Source organism: Microtus ochrogaster, unplaced genomic scaffold (genome assembly GCF_000317375.1).
Source record: "Microtus ochrogaster isolate Prairie Vole_2 unplaced genomic scaffold, MicOch1.0 UNK12, whole genome shotgun sequence".
In the NCBI taxonomy this organism is placed as follows: Eukaryota; Metazoa; Chordata; class Mammalia; order Rodentia; family Cricetidae; genus Microtus; species Microtus ochrogaster.
In genome coordinates, this window is record NW_004949110.1 from 6,553,840 (window position 1) to 6,564,502 (window position 10,663).

The 10,663-nt window shown below is 39.2% G+C and overlaps 1 protein-coding gene across 1 annotated transcript in view; it reads right to left on the reverse strand.

Moving 5' to 3' along the window:
* Positions 1-10,663, reverse strand: part of Rasa2 (RAS p21 protein activator 2) — a 101,402-nt gene that overhangs the window by 44,033 nt on the left and 46,706 nt on the right. The window contains exons 6-9 of the mRNA XM_005366673.3: positions 8,116-8,199; positions 6,486-6,558; positions 3,115-3,191; positions 1,939-2,040 (exon numbers count right to left, since the gene is read on the reverse strand). Of these exons, the coding sequence (XP_005366730.1) occupies positions 1,939-2,040; positions 3,115-3,191; positions 6,486-6,558; positions 8,116-8,199 (336 nt within the window). The remainder of the gene's footprint in view (positions 1-1,938; positions 2,041-3,114; positions 3,192-6,485; positions 6,559-8,115; positions 8,200-10,663) is intronic.

Below are 10,663 nucleotides of genomic sequence, written 5' to 3' on the forward strand. Positions count from 1 at the left end.
TAAATCCATTCCACAGTGTGCACACCACATCATCTAAATCCATTCCACAGTGTGCACACACCACATCATCTAAATCCATTCCACAGTGTGCACACACCACATCATCTAAATCCATTCCACAGTGTGTGCACACCACATCATTTAAATCCATTCACTCATCAACATTTTTCTATCAAGGGTGAAATCCTAGCATTTGTGGTAATCCGTCTAGAACTGGAGGTCATTTTATCATACGAAATAGGCAAAGAAAGATAAAGGCCACACGTTATTATTCATTTGTGAAAGCTGAAGTTGATCCTCATAAGAAAGTAGAATTACTAGAAGGCAGGAGGGGAGAAGGGGTGCAGAAAAGGTAGGGAGTAGCAGCTCTCAAGTTTATAATAACCCAATAACTGGTAACTGTGGTCTACAACAGCTGATATTACATTTTAGCATATTTTTCCCTTAAAGATTTATTTATTATACATACAGTGTTCTGTCTCCATGTGTGCTTGCATGCCAGAAGAGGGCACCAGATCTCAGTACAGATGATTGTGAGTCCCCACATGCGTGCTGGGAATTGAACTCAGGACCTCTGGAAGAGCAACCAGTGCTCTTAACCTCTGAGCCATCTCTCCAGCCTCAGTTTAGCATAATTAGTTTCTCAACACACATAAATGATATTTGAGATGGAATGCTGACTATACTAGCTTGATCATTATACACTGTATACATGTAAGCAAGCACAAGTACTACATTCCATGGTAAAAAGTGATCTTTAAAGGGAAGTGACAGAAGTTGGACAGATGGCTTGATAAAGTGCTTGCTATGTAAGCATGAGGACCTGAGTTTGAATTCCCAGCACCCACGTAAAAGGTGGGCTTAGGAGTATGCACACCTGTAATCCTTGCTCAGGGGAGGTAAAGACAGGTGGATCCCTGGAGCTCACTGACCGGCTACCCTAGCTAATCAGTGCTCTCCAGATTCAAGTCCTTTTGATGAAGGTCCCCAGTGTCAAGTTCCATTCTTTACATGCACACCTACATGCGAACATAACCAAATGAACAAGCACCCCCCAACACACACACACGATAACTGAGAAAGGCAAGTTTCTACATACTCAATTGAACACCAATCTAGGAAGAGACACTGGCAAAGAGACGCAAAGGGACAGGATACACTAGTTTTAAAGGGCTACAGACAGACAAAAAGTTTCACACTGAAGTAAGTATGAATTTAATGTCTGAACATTAAGTTCAGTAACATGAATGTAGTATCACCACTAGAGTCATGAAAAGGTCAAATAAAACTATAGTCAATATTGAGCTCCCAGAGCTCCTAAACAGTGAATCAGTCCAATGACAACACTCCACACTCATCACGGTTATCCGCATGATTAATAGTGTGTGCCCCATGCCCCACAAACAACTGCATGTTCTGAGTCCTCTGCTTCTCAGCCATAGTTTCTGTGACCAAAAAGTCAAAGATCTAAACTACATATGATGACTGTGAACAAGCATCTTCTCATAAGGGGTTCATGAAATGGCCAATGGTTTTCAGTAGTGTGTGTGTCTGTGTCTGTGTCTATGAGTGTATGCACAGGTGCCCATCAAGACCAAAGTGAGCACTGGATTCTTGGGAGCTAAAGTTAAAGCCACTTCTTTGTGAGTGCTAGGATCTGAAACGCAAATGCAGTCCAGATAGAGCAGTGAGCTCACCCATTTCTACAGCCCCGAGATTTCATTTTTAAACAGAAAAATATTCCTAGATAACTAAGTTCTTTTACCTCAGTATCACAGATCAAATATCATAACTATTAAAGTGCTTATTTTTCCTCTAATAACAAATTCATAATCAAATTAATGTCAGTAACTTTTGACTTACTCCCAGCAAGCCTACATCTTTATTAAAGGACATTATTAGGGTGTCTTTAGTTCATGAGAGTATGTGTCTTCTTACCAGGCTTGATGAGAGGAATCGTTTCTTAACACACTCACAGGAACCTTAATTTCACCCAGGAAAACATCTTGGACTAGGTTTTCATTATTCCACAAATCAATCCTGAAAATTGAAAACCTGGCTTCAGTCTTTGTGAGCCATGCTGAAGAGTTTCAAGTGGTTTTGATGTGTATTGTAGCATTAATTTTACATGCTTAAAAGAGATGTTAGCATCGTCATATACGTCATTATCCAGACTCTGAAAGCAAAGTACTACAGTAACTTTTATTAGAAAATCACAATTTAAATTCTAAATTACATTTCTATTTATTAATTGGGGGGAGAGGCACATGCCACTGAGTACATGTGAAGCTCAGGGGACAATTACAGGACTTGGAATTTTCCTCTCGTCGTGTGTGGGTGCCAGGGATAGAACTCAGGTAGAACGGCTTGGCGACCAGTGCCTGTGCCAGCTTAGCCATCTCCCTCGGCATACTTTAACAGTCTAGAAAGAGAAACTTACGTTTTCTAAGTTTGAAAGTTTGTTTTTTCTCTAATCTGTAGCAGTAAGGACAAAACAGTTACTTAACTGAATTTGAAAAAACAAACCAACATAAGAGTGCAGTTTCTCTTCTGAAGATAATTAATATGTAAAGACTGGTGACTTAGAAAAACATTGCCTACCACTGTGAACACATGATTAATGTGCCTTTTAGGTAACACACTGTTAACATCACACCTACACATGCATTTGCCAAACTTTCCTTTCCAAAACAGCATAGATATTTATTTAAGACCTAGGAAATATCACAAACTTCAAACACATGCACCTGTGGCGTTATCTCCTTACCTCACTGAAATTTCTGATAGTCAGCAGATATGTTAAGAAGAATAAAAAAATTATTTCTAAATTGGCTTAAATATAATTTTTTTTCCATTCATTATACTATAACCAGATAGTTAAGGAACAGTTAAATTAAGAGAAAATGGAAAACAGAATAGGTGAAATTAGGTTGTCTTTGCTCACACAAGAAATACACTTTGGTATTTCTGAAAAGAAATCAGATTTTGAAAAGATAATTTGGATTAAATTAGATGTCTGTTCCTCTAAGTTTCTTCTATCAATGTGCTAGAGAGTATTCCATCAAAGTTCACACAGGAAAGACCAGTTCTCTAGGAAAAACACAAGGCACACACCTGATTTCCAATTTTTCAATGTCCTCTTCTTCTACTTGGAACTGGGACTTCCTGGTATAACTACTGGATCTGGTTACCTATAAACAAAAATATTTTAGTAAAAAACATTTTAAAGCATCTTTTTCTATCATGAGTTCAAAAATGCAAATCCCCAAATATTTAACTGCAAATATAGAAAGAGTCAAAAGTGGAAGTAATTTTCCAAAGCATGGAAGGTGCACTAACGAGGCACCAGGGAGCTAAGGAAGGGTGGCACAGAAGTCACAGGCACCGCATCTGGTTCCCAGTGTCTGCCAGCAACACAACGAGGAAAACACTGTGTTCAATGGGCTACACTTCTAAAACCACCTCAGGTCTCTCCTTCCTTTCTCACAGCACACCTCCCTACTCTTAATTCCTTCTCACATTTTTGCTGAAAATATCAAGGCTGCGGGGCAGAAACTTCCAGCTGAACATCCACTTCCCACCTCAGGCCTCTCTACTAGAGTTTCCCTAAGACTACCTCCTCCACCTCCTCCAAGCCAGCTCCCTCCCCCAGTGTATTTAAGTATGTGCTATAAGTACGTATCTATCTTAATTACAGCTTCTAGTCTAAGAAAACTTTTCCTCTTAAATCATAGTCCTCCTGTCTCCTCTTTCAGACAACTACCTTACAAGTAATTCATTCCAGAGCCTGTACTTCCTCACCACCTACTCAGGGCAGTAACCACTTTATCACCAGCTTCCTTATAGGGCACCCTTGTAAAATCTCTCTCCATCACCAAACCTGCAGTCTACTGACATTCCTTAGTGTCCCTCCGATCTGTTCCAGAAGAGCTCTTTGCTTTGAGTTTACCTGAGGATTATCCTGCCACCTCTTGCTACTCTTTTCTTCCTTGGACTCTACACAGGTGCCATTCTGTTTCTATCGTTCTAAAAACAACTTAAAGATACACGGTGGTGCCTGATTTACAAAGTGTTATCGTGTCCATCATCTCTTCAAGGCAGGCAGTGCTAGATTTACTCTCCTGTCTTAAAAATGAGGAAGCTACAGTACAAAAATTAAGCAGCACTTAGAAGCTGAATAGTTAGTGCAGAGCTTCTTTGGTTTTCTTCTGTTGCATCTCTTCACTCCCTTGGCTTTCCTGGCTCTGGAGCAAATCTTGTATTGTGTTTTTTTCTTTTTTTCTTTCTTTTGGTTTGTATAGCCCTGGCTGTCCTGAAGCTCTCTTTATAGACCAGGATGGCCTTGAACTCACAGAGATCTGCCTGCTTCTGCCCCCCCCCCCCAAGTTCTGGGATTAAAGGCATGCGCCACCACCGCCTGACCGCAAATCTTGTATTGTGGTCTACAGTTCTCACCTATCATACTTCAATCACAAACTGTCCCTTAGCAGATGTTATTTGTTTCTAAGGCTCACTATGCAGTTGAGACTGACCTTGAAATTCTGACTTTCCTGTCTGTCAAGGACTGGGATCACAGGCATGCACCACATCTGATGCCTGGTGAAAGATTTTTACATGGGTCCTCAGGTACTTCTAATTCCTTTTCCACTTTCCTCCTATAACCAGTTATCTTGACCTGGAGTATCTTTCTTCTCTGCCCTCTCTGAGCTGTTTGAACACTGAAACCGTAAGTTTTTAGGCACCTGCTGACAGATCACAGTTATTTCTTTCCAGGATAGTCCATGACTACAAGTAAAGCACCTCCAGCCCGGTGCTGGGAAGACCTCATTCACCAGTTTATCCTGTCTTTCTATTCTTTTTTTTTTGAGAGGAGGAGGTAAAATAATTTATTTTTATTTAATGTTTATTGGTGTTTTACAGGCATGTATGTCTGTGTAAGAATGTCAGAAGCCTGGAAGTGAAGTTACAGACGGCTGTGAGCTTCTATGTGGGTGCAGGGAACTGAACCCAGGTCCTCTGGAAGAGCAGTCAGTGCTCTTAACCGCTGAGCCATCTCTCCAGCCTCCATCTTTTTATTCTTAATTTTGGTTATTTTCTTATTAAACTTGGTTAAATCATTATTCAGGTGTTCTTTCTCTGTAATATTCTCTCTGTACTCAGTTATGGAAAACTAGTCTTTCTCTGGACTGTTTTGACGCTGAGCTCAAGCACTCAAGCAGCATGTGCCGCCTGCTATAGCTGGATATATGTACATCTCTGTGTGTTTTCTGATGTCTTATTTATCTTTATAACCTGTCTGACAAAGGGCTCAGTGAATACATCTTTCAAGGCCTGACAGGTAAAATATTATGGTGAGCGGATCTGACCCTGACTTTCAAAAAGTTACTTGCTTGTTATGAGGCCCTATGTATAGTGAACTCCAACCCATCAGAGGTGTGAACAACATGCAAAAGACAGTAACTTTAGAAGCAGTTTTTAAAAAATTGTAATCTTCTTCATGTTCTCATGGTTGGACGTAAGAGCCATTACTAATGTAGAAAACAGCAAGTCCTGCAGAAAGGAAGTCTCTTGCATTAGCATGTTTTCCTTTTCCTTTGCTTCTACCCCCACCCCACCCCATTTCCTACTTCACCTTTGGCATTTTCTTACAGTAATAAGGCATGAGTAGGGTCACTCTGGCATCCTCTCCAAAACAGAAGAAGAATACAGAAGAAAAACTTTAAGATGTAACTATCTACAAATTGTTCTCACATATTAATATCAACTGCAACTCATTCTGTTATTACACAATCTTTTAGAGATTTTGATTTTTAAATTTTTATATAGTCTTCAATTAATATAAAAAGGATTTATTAAATACTCGAAAGAATGTCAAAGCACTGTATTTGGGACAATTTCAAGGCAGCTAATGATGCACCTTGGTGGTCCAGAGGTTAGGATTTGCTCAAGGCAACTGAATGTCTTCCTGAACAAGAAATATCTACGGAATAAATTAGATTAAGGAGAACTTAATGATATAAAGGTCTATCAGGAAGTGCTTCATACTCTCAAATGAGTCTTGTATTTGGCACATTTGTTAATATTTTCCTTTAGAAAACCGCCCTTTCACAAGGTATGAAACGCAGGCTTCATGATTAGTTCAGCATTAAAGTCAACTGGGAAAAGATTTCAGATCTTCTGAGTGGTAATGCTTGTTTTTCTAGATATTTTAAAACAGTTTGCTATGTATCTGGGGACTGGAGAGTGTGGGAAGGAAGGGTCCAGAGGAGGTTGACAAGGAGGAAGACTCCGGATAGGTGTGGCTCTAGCCCTTCCCGCTTCCAAACACCCAGAGCTACATTGTTACACCATGGATCTACTGCTTTCTGGACAGAAAGTATTAGTTACATTAACTGATAAAGTAATTACTTTGGCTGTGGTTTACAAAATTAAATAAACTAGAATTCTATACTAAATATGAATATTTATATAAAACAAGAAATTACCTCAAAATAAAAGATTTCATTAAACTGCGGATTGCTTGTTTTCTTCTTTACTTTCGTCTTCTTTTGGTCATTCCTGTTCCAATGTGGTAGAGTTTTACCTTGTAGAACTTAACAGTACACAATTATAAAACAAGCTATTTCCAACCAGGAAGCCTGACCTTTGCCTAAATGTTAGGATGACTGAGGGAAGACGATAGTTTGCATACTGTGTAAGGGGACAAAAGCCCGTGTATCCTCACAAATTCAAATCGAATATCCATACACAGGATACAAGTTTTATGTATCTATAAAGGCCAAGATTAGATTACCGTCTCCATGGCTGTGAGAGGTTGATTGCCACACTCTCTTTGAAAGTTTTAAACACACCCTACTACATAAACAGAAAAAGTGGTAAGCAGAAAGGCAGTGAGACTCAAAGTGCCTTTACTGGTGTTGGAAACACCTGGGGAACATGAAATGTCTCTTAACTCAGTTTACTTCTGGGGTGCATCCATGACAGTGACTTAAACAAACAAATACTAATTCTCAAGTGAATATACAAATTCTAAGGCATTTATGAGTAAATGTTCAGGAAGTCTAGTGTCTTTAGCCAGATTCAACCTAATGTGAATGTCTTGTGCAATTATAGCACAACTGTGCTATAATTTTTTTTAAATCAACTGTGATTTAAAAAAAAAGTTTCTACTAAATGTGACTTTAAAAGTTCCATTAAAGAATGTGTTCATGAGAAGCCGGATGGTAGTGGCTGTGGCGCACACCTTTAATCCCAGCACTATGGAGGCAGAGGCAGGCGGATCTTTCTGAGTTCAAAGCCAGCCTACAGAATGATTCCAGTTCGGCCAGGGCTACATAAAGAAAGCCTGTCTGAGGGAAGAAGAAGAAAGAAGGAGGAGGATGGAGGAGGAGGATGGAGGAGGAGGAGGAAGAGGAAGGAGGAAGGAGGAAGAGGGGGAGGAGGGGGAAAATGAGGAGGAGGAGGAGGAGGAGGAGGAAGAGGAAGGAGGAAGGAGGAAGAGGGGGAGGAGGGGAAAATGATGATGATGATGATGAGGAGGAGGAGGAGGAGGAGGAGGAGGAGGAGGAGGAGGAGGAGAAAATAATTTGTTCATGAGATAGAAATCATTAAACAGAAAACAAGAACAGTCTCTGAAGTTTAAGTATATTTCAGTGCTTATCATCAATAGGCTGGGCTTGAATACAGGCAGCCAGGTATATATGACTTGAGGTTTTTGTTTTAGACCCTGATGGCCTATAACTTGTCATGAAGACAAGGGTGACCTCGGATTCACAGAGATCCACCTGCCTCTGCCTCTCAAGTTCTACAATTAAAGGCATATACTCCCCATTGCCTGGCCCAGACATATATTTTAAAGTACATTTTACAAGTATATAAAATTGAGGTTTTTTTCCCATAGTCTAGTAAATACATAACTTATCTGAAATGACACCCAGAATCTTTCTGCAAAAACAGAACTTAGTTGTTTACCAAGTATACACTAGAATTTACTGAAATGTCTTCTTTTAAAGCATTATTTTATGTCATAGTTACTTAGCATTTGATCTAAGAACTTTACAACTTTTAAATCCAACTTTAAACTTGAAAACCCAATAACAATTCAATAAACATTACCTAGAAGGGCCAATTAGGGAAACTGTTGCATAAGGATCACAACTTTGTCCATTTATGAGGGGCAATCCATGGCATGCCTTGATGCTAAGGTAGAATAAAAGAGATTTTAAATTATTAGAGTCAAGTTAACATCATAACATATTATCTCCCTCCACCCTTTGTCTTCTAATGGACTGGGGACAGCACCCTAAATTCACAAGTATAGGGCAAGTGCTCTGCAACTGAGCTATACTCTCAACCCTAAAACATTATTGTTAAGTGGAAGTCAACACATTCAAAGGTCTTAAACTCATTTACCACTTTTGCAGTTCCAATACACCAACTACTCCAAATGATATATTTGCTTATTTACATGATTATTTCCCAAAGAGAAGTAAACAGTAATGACACAATCAGTACTCAGACTACCATATCACATTTCTTCCTGGTAAATACCAAGGTACATTTGTGGTTTGATAATACATCAAAACTGCTGTGGCTTCTAAAAAGGAAAAGAAAGTCATGTAGCCTTGCATGAGAAACTACAAACCTGGCCAGTGCCATGGTACCATATCCTCTGCTAAAGCATGAATGACACACAAGGAAATGGTTGTGGTTTTTCTTAAAATCTGATTCATAAATATAGGGCACACTTCACACAATTCTGCAGTCTTTCCCACAACATTCCGCAGAAAATGTTCTAGACTATAAACACTAAAGCCGTCTGATCCACTTTATGGATTGTAGTTGTATTTACAGAAAGCACAGAACAATTTAATGGTGTGATCCTCAAAGTTTCTTAGTAATAATTGGTTGGTTGGTTTTAATGTCTAAGTCTTCATTTCCTGCTGCCTAACAGAAGCTCATAAATGCTAAGTGGCTTTTTTTTTCATTTTCTTTTTTTCTTTCCAAAGAGCAACACCCCCAGTTCCTCTCCACACTCACTCACTACTAGCAGGTGAACTGCAAATGGAGCACAGTCAGAAAGAGAGAGTGAAAATAAGACCTACATCTCCTGCCTGGGTATCAAAAGTCAAACTCAAAAATTCTGAAACTAGGGCTCGAGAGACATGGCTCAGTGGTTAAGAGCACTGGCAGCTCTTTCAGAGGACCAGGGTTCATTTCCCAGCACCTACATAGCAGCTCACAACTGTCTGTAACTCCAGTTCCAAGGGATCTGACACCTTCACACAAATGCACATAAATTTAAATAACTTATCTTTTAAAAAATTCTAAAACTAACCAAAAAAGCATAGACGAAGGAAATATTTTAGCGTTTATATTTTCCCACCAAGAAACTACCAGTATTCTTATGTGGCTGGTGGGCCTCTTACTGGCTCTGTGATATATGCTGGTCTCATCTATCTTTGACAAAGCTTAAAGCAAATTATAATCAGAATGAACTGTACCCAAGGAACTGACACCTACAGAACAACTCAAGCACATTCCAGGAATACAGAGTATTTAGTGACTTCACTGTGCAATGTAAATAATAAATATGACTTATTGTGAAAAGGAAAAAGTCAACTAAAACAGAGGCGGAAATGTCAGAAAATATGAGTAGACAAGGACACTTAAAAATTTTACTTTGTAGCATACAAAGACAGAGAAAACCTTTAAAAATGGAGGTCTAGAGATAGAAAAATGTAAGGTCTGACATAAACTGTGGAGAGGAGCTGAACCAACACGAGAATAAAAGAATTCAGCTTTAGATGTGCATAGCTGCAATGTTACATGACAATACAGTGGGTATGAGACTAAGATTCCAAACAAACAGGTTGAATGTACAAGGTACAGACAATCTTAGACTTTGGAATAGTTGTAAAGATAACATATAGAGTTTCTGTAAACCCAGTACTCTGTTAACCAATATAAAACTATTTTAACCAATATAAAACTATTGTAATCAAGAAACTAACATTTACTTAATGTTACCAGTGCCAATTAATCTATAGATGTCACTCAAATTTTGCTAAGATCCGGGATGCAGTATGACATCCTACACTACGTTCAGGTGCCATGTCCTCTTAGTCTGTCACCCTGGGATACCTGCTCTCATATTGTTTAATCTGAGTTTGTCTGGTATTTGCTCATGACCAGACTGGGATTAGATATCTTGGTGTCTTTTTCAATACATAATATCAAGAGGTACTGGATGTCTCATTACTGTGAAGTGGTATCTATAAGATAACCTTATGGGGAGATTCTTTGAGATTATACAAATATAAACCATACTTAGGCTGACGTACTTAGCATTCCTAGATACTTCCTCATTCTACTATATTTTACCTAGCTATTTATTTCTATCTTATATGTGTGAGTGTTTACCTGCATGTATGTACACCACCCGCATGTCTGGTACCTGTGGAAGTCCAGAAGAGGGTGTCAGGTCCCTCTAGAAATGAAGTTGTGAGTCACCATTGGTGAGTAATCTAGACTTAAAAATGTCCTTTGAAAGGATTCCATCCAATCGTCCTTAGCCCAATAATCAAGAAAAGAGCACCAGAGCCGGGCGGTGGTGGCGCACGCCTGTAATCCCAGCACTCGGGAGGCAGAGGCAGGCGGATCT